Source organism: Sceloporus undulatus, chromosome 6 (assembly GCF_019175285.1).
Source record: "Sceloporus undulatus isolate JIND9_A2432 ecotype Alabama chromosome 6, SceUnd_v1.1, whole genome shotgun sequence".
Lineage (NCBI taxonomy): Eukaryota > Metazoa > Chordata > Lepidosauria > Squamata > Phrynosomatidae > Sceloporus > Sceloporus undulatus.
In genome coordinates this window covers 6,315,930-6,338,024 of record NC_056527.1, presented here as the reverse complement: position 1 = coordinate 6,338,024, position 22,095 = coordinate 6,315,930, and the positions used below count along the sequence as shown (strand labels likewise).

Below are 22,095 nucleotides of genomic sequence, written 5' to 3'. Positions count from 1 at the left end.
GGAGTCTCCTTCCTTGGAAGGTCTTTAAACAGAGCCTGGATGGCCATCTGTCGGGTATGCTTTGATTGAGATTTCCTGCATGGACTGGATGGCCCTTGATGTCTTTTCCAACTATGATTCTATGATTCTATACAAATCACTGTGGATTATGGCTAAAACCCCATGTGGCAAAGCTTTGCTGCCTCAATAAACTACAATTCCCAGAATTATCCGGATAATTTCTGCAGTGTGGATGCAGCCAATGAGTAGGCTGGGGTGGGCTGAAGTTCCTGCATACTCACTGGAGATGTGGGTGAGTGATACCTTTTGGCCTCTCTCTGTGCAACTGCATCTGGGCAGTGTGCACTGATCAGTTGTGGGGGTGTCAGGCATGGACAAGGTTGATTGCTTTGGGTTGGATTGCAAAGAGGGTCACAAGGACATTGATGGGGTGCCATGCTCTGTCATGCTGTTGCAGGATGTTGGTCTAGAAATGTATTAGGTGCTTTGTGAAGAGAGCATTGCTTTTACTTGCCCTGAACTGATTTTGCTAGATGACCTCAGCATTCTCCTATCATGAGAGATGCTCTTTCCAATCCACATTATCATCTCCCAAAGAAATGATAATGTAGTTCATTCTTATCCAAGACATAGACTGGATTTTTCCAGTGGGTGTTCTCCAGATGTGTGGCTGGAAATAGTGGCTGGGAGTGATGGGAGCTGTTGTCCAACATATCCGAAGGGCAGCAGGCTAAGGAAGACCAGTGTCAACAAAATGTTGTGTCAACTAGATCACTTTGGGTCACTGAAGATAGGATCCCAAGTGCGATATTCAGAAATATTGTGACTTTTAAAAAAGTTTTTGCACAGAGCTATACTAGTCAAATGAACAGACTGATCTGAATTTTCACTTGTCCTCTTCCTTAGACGGAGTGCAAGATCTCTGTGGTTTTCTGTCATTACTTCACAATGACCAATTTCATGTGGCTCCTGGTGGAAGCGCTCTACCTCAATTGCCTGCTTCTCACATTCTTTCCCCATGGAAGGAGATATTTCTGGTGGCTTGTTCTGTTTGGTTGGGGTAAGTTTGTTTTTGTGCAGGATCCACTGTTTACCAAGTAAAAAGCGCTTTCTAATGAGTCAGCAGTATCAACGCATTCTTTTCCATCAATGATCATAACATTTGTGACCATCTTTGACTACATTCCTACTATTCCACATTCAAGGATGTTATGCATAACAGGCGAAAAAGTCTATGATTCTGAAGAAGCCATGGGCAGGTACATTCATCAACATTGCTGTACTCTATTTTTATCTGTACAGGTGTACCAACATTTTTTATCATACTGTGGATATTAGTCAAGGGTCATCTTGAAGACAATATGTGAGTAATGACTACTTATCAAAGTCACATGAGTGTTTACACAAGCTGGAAAGAGACTGGAGAGCAATCTCTGTGTATGTTTCTGCCTTCAAGCTGCCTGTCAACTGATGGCGACCCCATGAATTTTATGGGGTTTCCTTAGGCAAGGAGTACTCAGAGGTTATTTTGCCAATTTCTTCCACTAAAATACAGCCTATTGCACCTGGTATTCATTGGCTGTCTCCCATCCAAGTACTAGCCAGGGATGACCTTGCTTAACAAGATCTGGTGTCTTTAGGATAGGTAAGCCCAGATGGAAAGTTATCTAGGCTTGTTCAAATCATGGCCAGAATCCTGGTGGTGATGTACTCACCTGAAGTTACGTACATCTAGGTCTTTTTAAAGTTCATTACGAAAAGGGCTGTACCTTTTGCGCAATGCCTCCCCACAATCCATTTCAGAGGGCAAGCTTGTGCTCCTTCAACCGTTTAGTGGCTGGGGAGATACCCACTTACTGTCCAGCTGCAGCCAGGAATGAAGAACAGCCATAGGAAGAGTTGTTGTTGTCCCTAGCTGCAGAAGAGCATCCAAATGTCCCCTGAGTACCCAGTGCCCTTCTCCAACCAGAGAGTGACCATGAGGTGGACATCTATTTCTGGGAAGCTTCTCTCTCTGTATGGAAAGTTGTGGGGAGGTCGAAGCAGCCCAGCAGAACTGCACAGGAGCATGGATGCATGATCTCACCTTCTGCCTTACTGTTCCTAGTGGGCATGTCCTATGGCATTATGCTCCAGACTGACTGTGGATGGCAGCTACATGCACTTAGGCTGAACCTGTTGTGGCACTGCAGTGGTGTCTACACAGGCCAGCTGGGCTGACACCACACCAGCTCTTCTGGCTTGTCCACTGTCCACCTCTTCCTCAGTGGCAGGAGCAATGTGGAAAAGCTGCCAGGTGTACTCCTGTTAAGAATGGGCACCAATGCTATCAATGAGAAGAAAGAATAGAGGGGATCCCTGAATGCATGGCTGGATGTCTTCTGGCTGTGACATCTCCAGCCTGACACATGTTTCTACAAGCCCAAAATCTCATGTTCACCCTGGAGTTTCAAGGAGACACAGGGATTTTCCCTAACTTTGCTTACTCTGAATTGGATTAACAGGGGAAAACTGTATTTCTCCGGATGCAGTCATGCATTGCGAGGGTAGACAGAAGTGGCTTTGGGCTTAGTTCAGGATTTTTATTATTTTTATTTTATTTTTACAAATGTAGACAAGCCCTCAATTAAGTGCCAAGGCTTTCTGGGTTTTGCAGAGGAAATGGCAGGTGCTTGGTGGGCTATGCTTGACTTGGTAAGGATGACAAAGCTGTCTGTGAATAAGTGTCCACCTTGGTTTCACAGGATTTCACAGACAACCACTGGCATTTTCTGCATGTATGGTTGTATGTGCATTGTGTTGTGTTGTGTATGTGTGTGGCTGGAACCCTGTAGTCCCAGCTGTTGGGATTTGTTTTTTGTCTGACAAAACTAAATGAGTCCAGACAATCTTTATAGTTCAGACCTTATAGCACCATTGGTAATATTAATGTGTGTGTTATTTAAAAAGAAGTTTAATTTTGAAATGCTAGCGCTTGGCTAAACCTTGAGAAATGGGAGAAGGGGAAGAGAGAAAGGATAAAGAAAGTAGAGAAATAGCATGATATTTATTTGCCTATAAATGTTGTTTTGTCATGTTCATGGTTGTGTGCTATTTCCAGGTGTTGGGATTTCAACCAAGATTCTCCTTTCTGGTGGCTAATCAAAGGACCCATCATCCTTTCTGTCGGAGTATGTATTAAATTTCCAGTTTTGTCCAGATCTGGGGTATGGATTTGTGACTTTAATGGCAGGGTCTCTCTCTCTCTGTGTGGAAATGTAAAGACTCAATTCGTACACGTTAGAAAAGAGTACAGAGTGTGCAAACCTAGAATGAAATGGATATTTTAAAGTATTCAAAATGCTGGAAGAACCTGTTTTTCAAATGTTGGAAAACCCCAGTGAGGAGAATCCAGAACTGAAAAGAATCCTAGCAGGACTTAGCCTACACATGATTTGCCCCTTTTATGTATGTGCATGTGTGGAAAACAGTGCGCTATACTGAAAACTGGGCAGAAAACAATGTTTCTCTGCAGAAAATGCTGTATCTTAAACAGAAAGGTGTCTTTCTTATTAAATTTAATTAAAATTAAAAGGCAAATTAAATTTCAGACCAAACTGTTTGGTAAATGTGCCTCCTTTTTCTCCCCCCCCCCCCATTCTCTCTCTACTTCTCTTTCTTGGTGTCCTTCTCTTTCTTGTTTCACCACGACTACCACCATAATCTGAAACCCTTGGGACAGGTCAGCTTCGTTCTGTTTCTCAACATCATCCGAATCCTGCTTAAAAAATTGGACCTAAGACAGATCAATTTCAACAACTCTTCTCAATACAGGTAACTGAGTGGAGGTGAATAATGCAAAAGGAGGGCTGCAGAGTGAAGCATGTGTCAGTGAAACACACACATAGACACACAGAATGGGAGAGAAAGAGAGAGAGAGATGCTTCTCTTTCTTTTGCATCCTAAAAGTTTGGATCACCCCATGGTTGGCAGTAGACTGAAGGAAGGGAAATGGAAGTGCTCCCTACAAAAGTGCAGTAATAATTTAAGCAAATCAGAGGCACACCCAGAAAATGCAGCATATGGGTAGTCTCTAGATCTCATGATATGGTCACCTTCTATTGGCCTTTATTATCTATATGGACGATTGTAGAGAGCCAGTGTGGTGTAGTGGTTTGAGCACTGGACTATGACTCTGGCCATGGAAACCCACCTTGGTTGAATCATACACAACCCAAGAAAACCCTGTGATAGGTTCATCTTTGAGTCACTGTAACAACTTGAAGGCACACAACATCAACAACAATTGACATGACATCTTGTTTCCTTTTTCTTTTCTCATTTCTTTCCTCATATTAGGCGCCTCTCCAAGTCAACTCTGCTCCTCATCCCTTTGTTTGGAACGCACTATATCTTCTTCAACTTTCTTCCTGAACATGCTAATGTGGGGCTACGACTCTACTTGGAGCTCTGTATTGGATCATTCCAGGTGAAGTGTGGGGTTTTTTCTTAGCTGTTTTTTTAATTGAAATTTTATTGGACTTTAATAGACACACACTCACAATAAAAAGAAAAGGGGGAAAGCAAAAAACTACCTTCTCCCCAAAGAGAAGCAAGAAGAACAACTATACAGTATAGGCACATTGATTAATATATACATTGAATAAGATGAATATAAGTTGAAAAATGCATTTAGCTTGGAGGTGATGTCTACAGAATACATGTTCATTCATGAACGGGTAAAACAGTAACATCTGGCCACTGAATGATAAGGTGGCAAATTGCCACCTTGGTAACTGTCATGTTTTATTTGGCAACAGCGGCTACCAATTAATTAATTAATTAATTAAATATTAGGATGGCCAGTTGGACAATTCATATTCTCTCAGCTTCTGAGGGGAAAAACATGTGCATAACCCTCTTTCCCCAAGAATAAGTCCTGAATTGCACATGGTCTTCAGAAACTTTACAGGTTTTGATAACCTTCTCTCAGAGAGGAGAAAAGTAGTAAAATGATTCCTTCTTTCCTGAGAGAATGAAAGGCATGAAGTATGGCATCCCTAGGTCACACCATATGGGAGACTGTTCAAGACAATACTCTGAATGCCCCCCATGCCTTGGGTCAGGAAGAAGCTTGATCTGGCCACAAGATGTCCTCCTTTTGGCCTTGCACCACCACCAGATGGGACTCACTATCATGCAAAGTCTAACCTCCTATGGAGGAGGTCACATACATACAATCACAGAATCATAGAGTTGGAAGGGGCCCCAAGGACCATGCAGTCCAACCCCAACATGCAGGAAGACACAACCAAAGCACCCCAGACAGATAGTCATCCAGCCTCTGTTTAAAACCCTCCAAAGAAGGAGACACCATCACAATCCGAGAGAGTGTGTTCCATTGTCAAACAGCTCTTAATGTCAGGAAATTCTTCCTAATTGAGGTGAAATCTCTTTTCCTGTAACTTGAACCTGTTGCCCTGTGTCCTAGTTTCTGGAGCTACAGAGAAAACGTGTTCCATTCTGAACATGCCACCCCTTCAAATATTTAAACAGGGCTATCTTATCACTTCTTATCCATCTCTTCTCCAGGCTAAACATACCCAGCTCCCTAAGTCTCTTCTCATAACACATGGTTTCCAGACCCTCCACCATTTTGGTGGCCCTCCTCTGGACATGCTCCATCTAGATCAATGATTCCCAAAAGTTGGTCTTCCATGTGTTTTGGACTTCAGAATCCCCAGCCAGCTTCATCAACAGTCAGAAATTATGGGAGGTGAAGTTCAAAAAATTTGGAGGACTAAAGTTTGGAAATCACTGATATAGATACACTGCATCTAGATAAAGACATGTACGAAAGGACATTGAAACAGGGTCTCAGCCCCCTTGATCTTATCTTGGCAGTACCAAGATGCACTGATTCAGATTCATCCCTTTCCCTAGAGATGCTAGGAGCTCAAGCTTGGCTTTCACCATTTTGTAAATGTCCCTACTCCATATGAGCAGGCCTGCAAAGAAAATCAAGCTGGAGTCCAAATAAACCATGCTGGGATTCCTGTTTTTTTACTTCCTATTGTTCACTCATTTAGCATCTCTGTTTCTTCTTCTTAGGGCTTCATTGTTGCCATCCTATACTGTTTCCTAAATCAAGAGGTAAGGGAACTGCATTCTTTTGCCTTCACTGTCATTTCCATGATAGCAAGCGAATGAACACCATTGTCACAAGAGAAGAAAGTTGTTCCATGATGGTTCCATGACTCTAAGAGAAGAAAAGCTAGTAACTCAAAATTCAGATATGAACACACATTTGTGAACGATAGTAACTCCATGAAGGAAGGGGTGTGTGTGTGTGCAATGGCTCAATTTTTTCATTGTGTGAGGTGGACCTCTAGTGGCTGTATGAATTAATGCTGCTCTCCTCCTTGAATTTTTGCTGAGTATTCTGGAGATGAGTGGTTAGAGTCCAACAAATAGACATCAGAAAGTGGTGGGACTGAAATAAGGGCCTTCTCCAAAGATCTCAAAACTCAGGCAGGCTCTCTTGATCTTATGAGCTGGGAAGGCTGATATATCTCTCTACTAATTTTAATTTTATATATACAGTGAACCTGCCAAATTTGCTGGGTTTAGGGGCTCAGGACCCAGTGAAAGTGGGCTGCGAATAAAAAAAACCCCTCACTATATATTTTTATCCAAGAGAACACTTTTCTAGGAATCTCTAGGTCCTCCAGCACAATTTTATGGTCAACATCTGCCAGAGGTTGACCACAGAACTGCACTGAAGGACCTACACATGTCTAGAGAAGTATTCTCTCTAGAAATTTCTAGGTCCTTCAGCACAGTGTCTGGTAGATGTTGACCACAGAATCATGCTGGAGGACCTAGAGATTCCTAGAGAGAACATATTAATCAAATCTGTGAATAATCAATGCCGCAAAAGGCAAAGTCACAAATGTGCAAGGCCACCTGTATTATATATATGCATAATTCCTATTATAGATCAGGGTGGGAACTGTATGGTTCTCCAGATGTCATTGGACTGCAACTCCCAGCATTTTTTCACCACTGGCTATGTTGCCCGGGGTTCTTGGGAGTTTCTGTCTAACAACAGAGGTGGATGATAAAAGCATAGAATGATTTCAAAAAAAACTGCTATGGAATTCTCTATCCCTTCATAAAAATGTTACAGACTGAATATTCAAATAGATTCCATCTGGATTTGTTCCAATAGTCAAAGGCCCAGTATGTTCCATGGCTCCTGGGGTTACCAAATGTCCCCCTAAGCTTTCGTTCAGTTTTAAAAACTAATTTTGAATCTGGCTGGCTTTTTTGTTTTTTGTTTTTTAAAAAGAAAGAATTTCAATAACATTGATCCAATATTGAGAACTGGGAACAACAGCAACAAAATAGAATTTTTAAAAGCCAATTGGTCCATTCCTGTGGCATTAATTCTGGGGGACTGCAAGTCTGGGAGAAAAGGATGCTGGGTTGTCCTGGTATACAGCCCTAGTCTACCAATGGCCATTTCTAGAGGAAAGGCAGACCTACATCTTGAGCCATCTGGCAGTTTTTGGTGCATATGCACTGTAGAAATAATGCAGTTTGACACCACTTTAATTGCTGTAGCTTTATCCTATGGAATCCTATGATTTGTAGTTTTATAAGGTCTTTAGATTTCTCTGCCAAAGAGCACTGGTGCCTCACAAAACTACAAATCCCATTATCTTGAAGGGAGGAGCCATAGCAGTTAAAGCAGTGTCAAATGGCATTATTTCTACAGTGTAGATGCAGAGTAAACTGGGGAAACCTGTTGTAGATGGAGCCATTCATGCTACTGATTTATAGCACTATAATTTCATTTTAATTGTTACTGTTCCATCCTAATGAATTTAGAATTCTCAGCCAGAGAGCTCTAGTGCCTCCCCAAACTACAAACTCCACGTTTCCATAGGATGGAGCCATGGCACTTAAAGTGGAATTGAAGTGCTATAAATACATAGTGTGAAAGGGCTCCCTGGGTACACTAGTGTATGTTACCAAGATGATTCTGTCTTTGTCCTGTTACTGCCTCTGTGTCTAGAAACTAAAATGTTAGCTCTCTAATAAATGTGTGTGGATTTTTTTTTTTAAAAAACAACTTTCAAGGTTCAAGCTGAAATTTGTCGGAAATGGCGAGGCAACAGTTATGGATTTATGACTCTTTGGAGGAAGAGGACAAGATGGACGATGCCATCAAGTTCTGGGATCAAGATGACAGCTTCTGTGTGCTAACCCGTAAGGAAAAAGAAATGGTGAATGGGCATGTCCAGATTCATCTTTGAGTTTAGGACAGTCTGGCACAACCATCTTCAACTTCTAAAGGCTCAACATTCATAGGACGGATGTTTCCCAAATGCCCTTCATCTGAATTTGCTCAGAGTTTTTCAGCATAGAATTAGCAGACTTTTTTTTTGGTACAGAGCTGTTCCTTATGGATTTTTTAAAAAATTGCTCTTGTAAAAAGAAAAATCAAAATGTTGTATGGCACTTATTTGCTGCTCCTTTCAGTTCTTTCATGCTTTATGGGGGAAGGAAATGCAACTCACTGGAAGGGCACCTTGCTTTTTGTGAAGGTGGCTACTATGTTCAAACCCTGGACTTTCCTGCTTGGAAGAGCAAGTGCTTTTGTTTGTTGCTCTGTGCCTTCAAGTTGTTTCTGACTTATGGCAACCCTAAGGCTGCCATAAACCCTATCATGGGGTTTTCTTGGCAAGATTTGGCAAGTCATACTCCAACACTCAAATCATTACATCACACTGGCTTTTAACCCCGAGCCTAGGAATATCAAATTTTTACAATGGCAATAGTTCAAGAAAGTGGGGAGAAAAATTTCCAGGGGGCTATGTGTGACAGAAAGGTTATTTGTCACACCGTCTTGGCTACTGGCAATCTGGTGAACTGTCTTGGAAGCCACTCTCTACAAGGGTTTATTGTAGAGCCCAAAGCCGAAGCCAAAGGGTTCTCGACAATGGCTCTTCTTCATCCTGGAGAGAAGTGACCAGTGGGGTGCCACAGGGTTCAGTCCTGGGCCCAGTGCTATTCAACAGCTTTACCAATGACTTGTATGAAAGAATAGGGGGTATGCTTATGCAGATTTGCGGATGACACCAAATTAGGAGGAGTAGCTAATACCCCAGAGGACAGGATCAAAATTCAAGATGACCTGAATAGATTAGAAAGCTGGGCCAAAACTAACAAAATGAAATTCAAAACGGAGAAATGTAAGGTACTACACTTACGGAGGAAAAATGAAATGCATAGATACAGGAGGGGGACAGCTGGGTTAACAAGATTACATATGAAAGGGATCTAGGAGTACCCAACTTGTTTTAAACCGCTTAGAGAGTGCTGAGTTCACTGATAAGTGGTATAGAAATGTAAATGCTGTTGCTATTGCTAGGAGTCCTAGTAGACCACAAATTGAATTTGAGTCAACAAATTGTTGTATTCCATAGCATGGAGCCATGGCAGTTAAAGGGGTGTCAAACTGCATTATTTTTGCAGTGCAGATTAGACTTGTGCTAATGCTTTTTGAGACTGTGCCTCCCATTTTACAATACATCCAATTGTTGAATAAACCCTCAGCCCTCCTCGACCTCAGCTTTTGTTTCCATGTCACAAAATGTGGAATAACAAGCCATAATCTTCAAGCAGGTACTATGCCACTGAATGGACTCCATGTTAGAGTTGTTATGGAAACACTATTCCTTCCAACCCCCTCCAGAAGATTCCTTACATTTCTTCAGACAGGGATATGATCATTAATTTTAATTATTTGGAGGGCATTTGGGGTTAATAGGCACTAGAAAGGGGTTGAGGATTTTCGTCTGGTGTCACCAAAGGAAAGGGAGTGCATATCTAATGGGTGGAAAGCATTAACTTCATCCCATCCATGTAAATGTATCAGGAGGAGAGAGTTCCTCCATGTTGTCTGGGGCCTTATATAATGTCAGCAAAGGAAGAACATGAATTAATTTGGATTAAAACCCAGAGGCAATTAATTGAGTTTTTAAGCCCTGACAAAAGCAATGATGCCACTTCAGCAGGATTCCTTTCCCGCCAAGAGGCACCAGGACTGAAAACCTGACACTGCCATAAAAGTTGTGAAGAAAACAATCTGCATTTGGAAATGGGTCTCGGGGGGCTTTGGAGAGTGTGTCAGCTTTAAAATGCAGCACAATTTGATTTGTATATTTGGATGAGAAGAAAGAACATCATGCCTCCAGTTGCTAATAACTGACAGTTTTGTTTCTGCTTGACTGAAAATGTTTGCTGCATATCGGAAATGGAGTGGACTGGTTTGGCTGCATTTCACTTTAGCCAAGATCCGATAGACGCTAATAGTGTGTCACTTACACAGGCCAAATGTACGCAAGGTTACTCATGAATATGGTAAAATGGGTTGAGGATTTCAGGTCAGTGAACTCCTGGAGTGTTACCCAGGAGTCTTCTGCAATGCCGAAATAATCCAGTTTGATACCGCTTTAATTGCCATGGCTCAATGCAATGGAATTCTGGGACTTGTAGTTTTAATTAATTCTGGACTGCAAAATTAATGCAGTTTGGCACTGATTTAACTGCCGTGGCTCAATGCTCAGTGCTAAGGAATTCTAAGATTTGTAGTTTTGTAGCTATAGCATTTGTAATTCTGGAAGATATTTACCCTTCTCTGTCAAAGAGCTTTGGTGCCACAACAAACTTCAAATCCCAGGATTTCATAGGCTGCAGTTATGACAGTTAAAGCATTGTCAAAGTGGATTATTTCTGCAGTGCAGCCTGAGCCAGCTTTATTCTAAAAATGTAACATCCAAGAACGAAGCTTTACTTTTAAATAAATTTGATATGACTTGTACTTCATTGTTTGAAACTGTTTTAACATTTGCTTGTAAAATTGCTTACAATTCTCTTGTAAGACTTACTATTGTATCATGTTATAATTGTACTCTGCATTCAATACTGCTATGAGGTAGATTCAGTCCCATTAATGGAGGGGGAGGAGAGCTATAAATGCAATAGATAATTGAATAAAGCATTAGCAATTTAAATTTTAAATGTGAAAAGCCCTCATCCAGACTTAAATAAAAAATAAATGTCTGACTTGACATTTTAAAAATCATACCAAATGAATTACTTTTTAAATATATATATATATCATGTGTGTATATCTTCTTCATAGTCTGGTTTGTGAATAAATATTGTTGTTGTTAGCTGCTTTCAACTTGATTTTGACTGATGGAGACCTTATGGATGAGACATCTTCCAGCCCCACTATCCTCCACTGTTCTGCTTAGGTCTTGTAGATTCATGCTCTTGACATCCCTGACTGAGTCTATCCATCTGGCATGTATTCTTCCTCCCTTGCAGCTGCCTTCTACTTTTCCTAGCATTATTGTCTTTTCCAGTGATTCATGTCTTCTCATGATGTGCCCAAAGTATGACAGCCTCAACTTAATCATCTTGGCTTTTAGGGCGATTTCATGCTTGATCTGCTCAAGGACCTATTTGCCATTTTGGCTGTCCGTGGTATCCTCAGCACTCTTCTCCAGCACCACATCTTACATGAGTTCATTGTCTTGTCATCTGCTTTCTTCACTGTCTAGCTCTCACATCTGTACATGGTGATGGGGAATATAATGGCTTGGACGATTCGAACTTTAGTGCCCAGTTATATATCTTTACTCTTTAGGACAGTGATTCTCAAACATTACCCCCCCCCCCCCGGACTTTAGCTTGCAGAATTTCTTACTGTTGGCCAAGCTGGCTGGGCTTCCGGGAACTGAAGTCCAAAACACCTGGAGGACAAAAAGTTGGGGAATCACTGCTCTGTAATCTTTTCCAGCTTTTTCACTGCTCCCTTTCCCCATTTGCAGTCTTCTTCAGATTTCTTGACTGCAATCTACCTTCTGATCAATGTTTGATCAAAGGTATGGGAAATCTTCATATGATTAATATTAAACACAGGGTTTTGTTTTGTTTTTTGGCTTTGTTGCTTCTCTCTAAACAGAAGGATGAGGAGGGTTCATAGGATTTTGTTAGACAAGGGAAATTCAGAGGTAATTTTGACAGTTCCTTCCTCAGAAATATAGCCTCCAGCACCTGGTGTTTGTTGGCCATCTCCCACCCAAGTACTGACTTCATGCATTAAATGTAGAAACAGGAAACTTGGAACAATCCATTTCTGTTAAATGGCAGTAAGTTTCTTTTCAAATCACATATAATAGATCACAGTCCAACCGAGGTTACAAGGGATGGTTAATTTCCCAGTCTTGTTGCTAGACCCATGTAGGTTCCCCTGCCATAAATAAGCCACAGTTTTGGACATTTCTGACAGGAGTTTCTGCAAGGCAGATGCAACCCATTAGGATTGGAATAGAGTTGGGTGGGATGTCATGGGTTTGTAGATAAAAATGTTGCTTGATTTATTGCATGGGTATGAGGTAAGTAGCTGCTTGGAGTGGGGTGAGAATGAAGTGTTGAAGCAGATGCTGTTTGTTGGAATGTCTGGAGAGATTTGAATGAGGCACTTGCTGAATGGCAGTGAGTTTAAATGGTGTGTAGAAGTTGAGCTTGGGGTTTGAGAAGACTGAAGCTGGGAAATGTGTCTGAGAGGGTTTTGAGTTGAATTAGACTGGAGATGGAGTGAGAGAAAGGCGCTTGAGTTGTGTGGTTGGTAAGGGTCTGATTCAGCTTGAGAGGAGAGTGTGTAGCGTTTCCAAAATTATATGTAAATAACTGTTTTATCTTTAAACTCTGTAAATAAAATTTTGCTTTTGTTCAGATGCACATCTGGCCTCTGGAATCACTATCATTCAGCCCTTTTGGGGGATGAGAAAAGGGTTATCTGGAACATCCAAGGGCTGAGGGCAGCAAAAACAACCTGGAGGTTCACATGTGGCCCCAAGGTCCCATTTTGCCCACTCTTGGTCTATGGAGCATGATTTTCAAGCAGCTGATGAAGCTCCATCTATGATACTTTTGCAGGTCCTAACCACAAAAGAGGACAAGACACTGGAAAATATAGGACATTCAAGATAAAAGCTAAAAACACTCACAGAAATATAAATTCTTGCTTCTTTGTAATGCTCAAAACAGAGGGCATTTTGCAAATTCCTCCTGGACAAAAGGCTGAAATGTAGGGCATGTCCTGGAAAAGGAGGACATCTGGTCACCCTGCGCTTTTGAGCCCCAGCAACTGCTGAATGGGAGATTACAAAGAATACTAGGCATGCCATCTTGGCTAGCCTGCCCCTGGGAAAGAACAGGATGAAAATGTCAGTTGATGAATAAATAATTCCCTCTCCCCAATGCATCCTTCCTTGGACTTAATGAGACAAAACAGTGAATGAACTTTGTTTGGACATGGGAAAAGAAACCCTTCTGCCTGCTTTCTTTTCTTGTCTGGCAATTGGCCTCGGGTTCATAAATTAGATGGCAATTTTCATCAAACAGCCCTTCTTCTGCCCCCCTTCTCCCCATGACTCAGGATCCCGCTTTCAAGGGCTGCTGATTTGGAGTTGATAATCATAGCTCTTGATTAATAGCATTAAGTCCTCTGGTATAACTGGATGGTGATATCATTCCTGAGTGCCTCATAATAACAACTGGGACGTGTGCGGGTGGACTTGGGTCCGGCCCTTCATTCAGAAAAATAAGGGCACTTCTTCAGTCAAGTGGAGAAGGGGGCTCCACATCTCCTCCAGCTTTCCATTCTCACAAACATCTCTAGTCAGCGAGCAACAAATATTTCACAGGGGATGCTCATTTTGGCTACTGTGTCAAACTGCATTAATTCTGCAGTGTGGCAGCAGCCTACCTCTTTTCTTAACTAGTTTTTTTTTAAACCCAGAATTTGTCTGTCTGCTTCTCAAGGATATTTTAGCAGTGGATTCTTTCACTGAGAAGAGGTTGAACTAGATAGACCTTGAGATACCTTCCAACTCACATGATTTTATGAATCTGCCAAAGGGTCTGTCTCATTCAGCAATGTCTGTCTTGTCAGCCAAACATGGGAATTTCATTCTGCAACGTGGCAGCAGCCCCAGTTTGGATTCACTTTCCCATTATAATGGAGCAACTATCTGTTCCTGATTTGGCCTATTAAAACTCTCTTTGAGCTTTTCAAAGCTTTAAATATTTTACTTGAGAAATTATCGTTCTTTCTCATTGATAATTTGGGTGGGAGATTGCCAACAATACCAGGTGTTGTAGGTTATATTCCAGAGGAATGAACTGGAAAAATCATTTCTGATTATTCCTTGTCTAAGAAATCTCTATGAAATCCATGGGGTCACCATAAGTCGACAAGTGGCTTGAAGGCACAGACGGGGAAACCGGAGACAACCAACATTAGCTTTGCAGAGATTTTTACATGCTAAACCACCTCTGCCATCTCTGGAGTAATTGAAAGAAAGAATAACCATGCACACGAGAGCAGAAAAATAGTGTCAGTGGGGTGCTGAATCTGCATTAGGTTTTAATTCACACATTGAAGAAACTGTTTCCTATTGCCCAGAGGTTCAGCAACTTGCAAATCAGATTCTTGGTCTTACTAAAATATATGGAAGATGGAAAATATCCTTACCCGTTGAAGCCCTTAAACATTTTGTGTTTTAAAGAGGAGTAGTTATTGCATGACTCAGCCACTAAGTGGCAGACAGATGCTTAAAGTAACATGGTTGTTGCAGCAAGTATTGGTTTTGACCAAGAAGGAGTCACTTTCCCAGTGCCTTGTTTGTTAACAGGTTTTATGCAGTCTGAACTTGTAAAAGTAAATGGGGTGAACTGACCAGTGATCGTTCTGCAAACGAAGGAAACTCTGGATGATGGTCAAATGGAAATCCCAGTGATAATGTGAATCACAAATGTGGAATACATATAGTCTCTCTGCCTCTTCACTCCTCTCTTTTACAGTTTATTTTTTAAAGAAATACATTGACATTATTACAAATTAGGGTGACCTAAAGATGTCATGCGGAAGTTGTAAGTATGGTTTCTGAGTAGGAAGCTACCTCTTAAAAATGTTAATAAGAGCCAGTCCATCCTGAAAAAGCCGCCCACACAATATCCCGAGGGGCATCTTACGAAATAACACAATATTGGTATTTGTTTCTAGTTGGTTGGATTCAACCGCACTTGTGTCCACATGCAGGAAAGTACAGAGAATGTGGAGAGGAGAGGAAAGAAGAGTGTCTCTTTCATATCCTACCCTCTTGCATCTCCTCACATGCTTTATTTTTCAAGTGGAATCCTGGGATTTGTAGTTTGGTGAGGTATTCAGCCTGATCTGACAAAGAGCTCTGGTACCTCACCAAACTACAGATCCCAGGATCCCACAGGATAGAGTTGTGACCATTAAAGTGATGCCAAGCTTCTACAAGGTGGAAACCAGGGGAAGCTGTTCGGAAGAATTCCATTCGTTGGGTGAAGATAATTCAAAGCCGCTTTGACAGCACATGACACCAACAAGGGGTTCTGGATCTCCAGGACCATCTGAGACCTGTCTCTTAAAGTCCATTTAAATTGGAGATGACAATTAAGAGGTAAAGTGAAATTCTTCACAGAAAGGGTGAAGATTTGGGCTAAGAACTGTAGAAAGGCAAGAGTTATTAATCCCATAGATAGAGTACCAGGAAAAAAAAAAGAGCACATGCCTCTTTAGTGAGATATTGGCTACCAGGAACTGAACCTGGGATGTTTCATGAGTTGACACCAGGTGAAAATCAGATGGCTATTTCTCGAATTTTCTGGAGTGGACTGGAATCCTGCTGTGGGAAATGAGCCTGGTTCAAATGCACCTTCATTTCTCTGTCCATCAAATAACAATGACCACGAAGCACCTAGTGCTGTTGTCATGGGAAACACAATAAAGGTTCTGCAGCACTTTGTGCATCAAAAGTGTTACATGAGTGGTAAGTCGCTTTCCCACTTAGAGTGAGTCCGCCTTCCTTTTCAGATGAAAATGCCCAAAGAGCTGCCACGCGTTATGTGCATGTCCTTCTGCTTTTCCACTTGAGGTTGGATTGGAGAGGAATGCAATTTTCTTCACCGAAAAATGAAGTCTGGACAACAGAAACCAATAAGATGTTTTCAGATTTCTGGAGGCAATGATCTGTTAATATTTGTGCATATACAAGAAGATGCTTAGGTTTGGGCATAGAGTCCCAGTAAATTAGAATAAGGGTTGTGCTCTGAACACAGGCATGCAACATATCTGGTTGTTGAATAAACCTCAGTACTTATCAACATCAACTTCTCCTACTGACCCAAAGTGTGAAAGAACCAGTTATGATCTTTGAGAAGGAACCATTTCACAGTATGGAATAAATGTGTGTGTGCATTTCAAATGCCCCCTCCACTCATTAGGCTGGCAAAGGGGGGAAAGGGATTGGATGGGGATGGACATCCAACCAGAGTACAAAGTGGTCTAGATTCACAGGCAAGCAACAACAGCTATTGGTTGATAGGCTGATGCATGCTAGGAAGGCAGAAAAGAGCAGAGCAAAAGAAATGTGTGAACAGTTAGACCGAAGTCACTTGTTGTGTCTGTAGGGTGTGTTGTGTTAATGGATTGCTGCAATGTCATTGCAGATCAGGAAAATGCATGGTAAGGCAGATTTTCTTGGTCAGTGTAAACAAGTCCCTGGAAAATTTTACTGTACCAATTAGTTGATAAAGGAAAGCTTTCTAAAACCAAGTTCTCTTTGGGGCAATCAAACTGTGGCTGAGATCTTAGGATCTACATTGTGTGAGTACAGTATACACATATGTAATTACACTACACCACTGCTGGGCACTCAATGATACATTTGCCATTGTGCTTGCTTATGGCACCATTGTATAATGGGAAGTGGACGGGGTTGTTTCTGAAGTCCCAGTGAGTCAGGTGGAGTACTGAAGGCAGTGACACATAGCTATGCACAATCTAAGAATGTATAGCTGCATGCATAACAGTTACACTTGTGGAGTTCTGCTTATGCAGCCATGAACTGAATACATTGTTCACACAATGGCCAAAAAGAAAAAAGAAAAAGAAAAAGAAAAAAAGACAAGCCTACACATAGGGGAACTTACAGAGAAGTTGTATGCTAACTGGATTCTAGACTTGGTTGGTTCATGTTACTTGAGGACAAAAGTACGTGAGAAGTATCCTGCTGGACCAAACCAAATACCTCTCTAATACAGCATTCTGGTCTCACAAAAGCCATCCAGATAAGTTCAGGGAAGCATGAAACATGGATATGCTACCCGTCTTACTGTTGTCCCGAAGCAAATGATCATTGAGGGACTTACTACCTTTGATATTGGAGAAAATACGTAATAGATACCGTAATGAGTAGCCATAGAAGATAGCACTATCCTCTATAGATTCTTCTTATTTTCTTTGGAAACTATCCAAGCTGGGAGCCATGACAGTGCCTCATGTAGGGAATGCCATAGCTAAGCTATCAGTTGTGTACAGAAGTTCTTTCATTTGTTCTCAGTCTCCCACCATTCCCATTGACTACATGCAGATTTCTATTCAATTTCTCTGAACTTCTTAAAGTCTACAGATCCATTGCTGGCACCTTGGTAGGAGTAGTGTCATGCTATTTCTAGAATCAGATCATGACCAGCGGCTATGCTGTCTAAGGGGTTCTGGGAGTTGAAGCCCAAAAACTCCCAAGCTCCATTTCTAAGCTTTGGTCATGACCATACTGCTATGTCTCAAATGGCTTGTTATCAGAAGATTAAATGACTGTCATTTTTCCCCCATCGTAGGCAGTTCTTGCAAAAAGGTGCCTGAATTTTTCTCTCTCCTCCAGATGATTTGTGAAAGGAAATGGGAAAGGAGAAAAGCTTGCTGCATATGAGTTGAAAATTAATCAAATTAAATCACGTTCTCTGCAGCCATTGAAGAGACAGGGAGAAAAGGGAAATCATTACTGCTCTGATAGTCTGTCCTTTATTAAAAGCTGCTCTTCAGTCTTTTGCTCCCTCTCCCTCTCCTCTTCCCAAAGCTTTTAAAGCTCAGAGAGGTAAATTAAAATCCAGCCAGCAGTTAAAAGCTACTTACAGTTTGCTAGTGAACAACAGAAAAAGTGCACTTAGAGACCCATTAAGGATTGACAAGAAGCAACGGGGAGCAAGAACATGAAAAGGAGAACGCCACCCCTTCACCCCAAAATAGATAAATATGTGCCGATCTGTAACATCAAGGTGGAAGAACACTGAACAATAAACCCAGAGAGCTGATGCAGTTATCCATAGTCTGGTTGTTCCAATCCTTCCCCTCTCATTATGACTTGCTATGGAAATTAGATTGAGAGAAGTAATAGTACTGGGACAGCCAGCATGGTATAGTGGTTTGACGGCTGGACCAGGACTCTGGAGACCAGGGTTCAAATCACAGTTCAGCCACATGAACTCATTGGGTGACTTTGAGCCACTCACACTCTCTCAGCCTCAGAATATGGCAATAGCAAACCCTTTTGAATAAACTTACCAAGAAAACCCCACGATAGGTTTTCCTTGGGGTTGTTGGAAATGACTTGAAGGCACACAACAACAACATCAGTGCCACTCTATTCTGCTTTGGTTAGACCGCACCTAGAATATTTTGTCCAGCTCTGGGCACCACAATTCCAGAAGGATGTTAACAAGAAGAAGGCGACCAAAATGATGAAAGGTCTGGAAACTACCAAACCTTATGGGAGCTGGGTATGTTTAGCCTGGAGAAGAGAAGGTTAACAGGTAACATGATAGACATGTTTAAATATTTGAAGGGCAGTCATGTTGAGAATGGGGCAAGCTTGTTCTCTGCTGCTCCAGAGACTAGGACACAGAGCAATGGATTCAAACTACAGGAAAAGATATTCCACCTAAATCTTAGGAAGAAGTTCCTGGTGGTAAGGGCTGTTCAACAGTGGAAGCTACTGCCTTGGAGTGTGGAGTCCCCTTTGCTGGAAGTTTTCAAACTGCCATCTGCTGGGGGTGCTTTGACTGTGTATTTCTGCATGGCAGAAGGGATTTGCACTGGATGGCCCTTGGGATCTCTTCCAAGTCTAAGTTTCTATGATTCTGTCCCTTCCCTCCATTTTTTGTGAGAGGCTGGTGCATCCTCATCAGCTAAAAGACACATACAAGCTTTACTTTGCTAATCTGTATCAGTGGTATACACCACTGTCAGTACTAAATGAATCTTTTGAGAAGATTGGAATTGGGTTTAGGTTCAGAACATCCTCTTATATGAATGCCTGAGAGTGTCCATTTGAATTTTCCAAATCAGCTAGGACATTGTGAGTAGTTAGAATGACAAGATTTCTGTCTTAATTTCCAAAGAAGAGAATACGTCCTCTCAGCGTATGCTTGGATGTTATCCTTTAAGCAACTGTGCTTGGGGCTTAACGCATAATCATGGCATCACAGGTGCTATCCCCAAGTTTCATGTTTTGGCCTGGAAACCTGACAACCCTATTTAGATATGGGAGACCATTTTAGGAGGACTGTTATATGCTCAGACTTCTCAATGGGAAGTTAGCAACTCGATGCAGTTATCCTTGCCCTCGCCTCATCAGCTCCCTCCCTTCCATCTCTCTCTGTGCGTATGTGGAATCAGAAGGAAAAACAAGAAGAAATTACCTCTTCTCAAGTGATACCTCAAAGCCACATGAACAATGCTTGAGACGAGGGACCCTTGATTTGCATGAATGAGCCGGCTCATTATCTAGGCAGCCCAAAACCAGAATTTTCTAATCTCCTTGTGCCCATTAAGGCAGACGTTCAGAGAGGGTTTTCAAATCATGGCAGAAGGCTGCTGAATGCTGTTCCAGTTTTCAAAAATTAAATTACCAGCAAAAATGACTGTCATTGTGAAGAGCAGAGGCAACAGAGGGGTTGTCCATACTGCTGAAATAATCCAGTTTGACACCACTATAACTGCCATGACTCAATGCTATGGAATTCTGGGAACTGTTGTTTTGTGAGACATTTAGGGGCTGTACAGACCACCCCTATGGAGCCAGATCAGGGCTGTGGCGACCATATGCCACAGCCCCAATCTTGCCTTTCTGCAGTGCATAAAGGAGCCACAAAAAGTGGCTCCTTTCTGCACCACGGAAAGGGCGCCATTGTTGCAGTTTTGCAGCTTTTCAATGCTCCTTTGGTGCTGCGTCATGTAGATGCAGTACAGAGGAGTGCAGTGACACTACACGTTGTGTGGTTCAACGCCACGCCCTGATTCTGCTCCCAGACCAGCCAAAGATGCCGTTCTGTACCACCCCTTTTTCTTCTCTGTCAGAGAGCTCTGGTGCCACAACAAACTACAGTTCCCATGATTCCATAGCATTGAGCCATGGCAGTTAAAGCAGTGTGAAACTCCACTAGTTCTGCAGTGCAGATGCAGCTAGAGAGTGAGCAAGCCTTTGTTTGTTTGTAGAATTTGCTGTTCAGGGGTAAAGCTCTTCAGCAGGCTTACAGATAACAAAAGTAAAATAATTAAATTTTAAAGTGATGATAGGAAGAAGAGGCAGACTCACTCCACTACTTGAACACCCCTGTTCTTGGTTGTTGTTAACTGCTGTCATGTCAACTGTGACTTACGGTAACTTTAAGAATGAGAGACGTCCAGGTCACCCTGTTATCAACATCCCTGCTCAGATCTTGCAAACTCAGGGCTGTGGCTTCCTTGGTTGAGTACATCCACCTGTAATGGGGTCTCCCCCTTTTCTTACTGCTTTCTCCCTTGTCAAGCCTCATCGTCTTTTCTAATGAGTCTCATGATATGTCCAAAGTACAGCAGTCTCACCTTAGTTATCATAGCCTTTGGGGAGAGTGTAGGCTTGATTCTTCTTCTTCTTCTTCTTCTTCTTCTTCTTCTTCTGTTGTTTGTTGTTGTTGTTGTTGTTGTTGTGTGCCTTCAAGTAGTTTCTGACTTATGCAACCCTAAGGCTCACCTATCATGGGGATTTCTTTGTTCAGGGTGTGTGCCATTGCTATCCTCTGAGGCTGATAGTGTGACTTGCTCAAGTGGGCTTCATGGCCAAGCTGGGAATCGAATGCTAGTCCTCAAAATCATAGTCCCCAAAGTCACTCAAACCACAAAAGCATGTTCACTGCTTTGATCTGATTTGTTTGATTTCTTCTAGGACTCATTTATTCATCTTTTTAGCAGTTGTATCCACAGATCTCTACCCCAGCACCACATTTCCAAGGAGTTGATTCTCCTCCTATCATACATTCTTCACTTTCCACTGCAGAATTAATGCAGATTTTGACACCGCTTTGATTGTCATGGCTCAATCCTATGGAAGCCTGGGATTTGTAATTTTGTGAGATATTTAGCCTTCTCTGAGAGCTCTGATGCCATATCAAACTACAAATCCCAGGATTCCATAGGATGAATCCATGACAGTTAAAGCAGTGTCAAACTGGATTATTTCTATAGTGTGGATGCAGCCCCTGTCTATGGATGTCAAAAATCTTGTTCCATTTCCCTGCCCCCCGCCTGTATTTTCCTACTATTCTTGCTTGCTATATGATGGCAAAACACAACTTTGTCTTTCTCCATTGAGATACCATTGAGATATTTAGCCTTCATCATAGAGCTCTGGTGCCATAACAAACTACAAATCCCAAAATTCTGTAGGATGGAGCCATGGCTGTCAAAGCAGTGTTGAACTGCATTAATTTTGCAGTGGGCCAGCAGCCTTGGTTATATTTAGTTATATTCTTTGGTTAACAAGTCAGAATTAATTACAAGTAACTTGTTACTTGCTGTTTCAGTCTATAAAAAGATCTGAGAGTACTGATAAGGAAAAATATTCAAAGCCTCCTTTTGCTTTTTTTAGGGGGGGTCTTTTTATTTGAGTTTGGTATTGGAACCCCCCCCCCATTTATACTGACCAACAAATGGACATTGCCTTGACAGCCTCTGCAGATAACAGGCGCAGACACTAACAGTACATGGAAAAGCTGAATTCACCAGGAATATATAAAGCGAAAGCTTTGTCCTATCTGGATAACTGCAGCCATCATTTTAAAATTATATTGATATTTCCTTTTCAGTGGAAATTGTCTTCTTTTCACCTTGGACTGTGTAAT

At 41.8% G+C, this 22,095-nt stretch overlaps 1 protein-coding gene across 1 annotated transcript in view; it reads left to right on the top strand.

The window, feature by feature from the left end:
• GHRHR (growth hormone releasing hormone receptor) overlaps nt 1–11,134 on the top strand; it is a 28,892-nt gene extending 17,758 nt beyond the window's left edge. Inside the window, exons 7-13 of the mRNA XM_042472196.1 lie at nt 907–1,060; nt 1,303–1,363; nt 3,101–3,170; nt 3,722–3,813; nt 4,339–4,468; nt 6,091–6,132; nt 8,125–11,134. Coding sequence (XP_042328130.1) covers nt 907–1,060; nt 1,303–1,363; nt 3,101–3,170; nt 3,722–3,813; nt 4,339–4,468; nt 6,091–6,132; nt 8,125–8,250 — 675 coding nt within the window. The 3' untranslated portion in view covers nt 8,251–11,134. The remainder of the gene's footprint in view (nt 1–906; nt 1,061–1,302; nt 1,364–3,100; nt 3,171–3,721; nt 3,814–4,338; nt 4,469–6,090; nt 6,133–8,124) is intronic.
• The last annotated feature ends 10,961 nt before the right edge of the window (nt 11,135–22,095 follow it).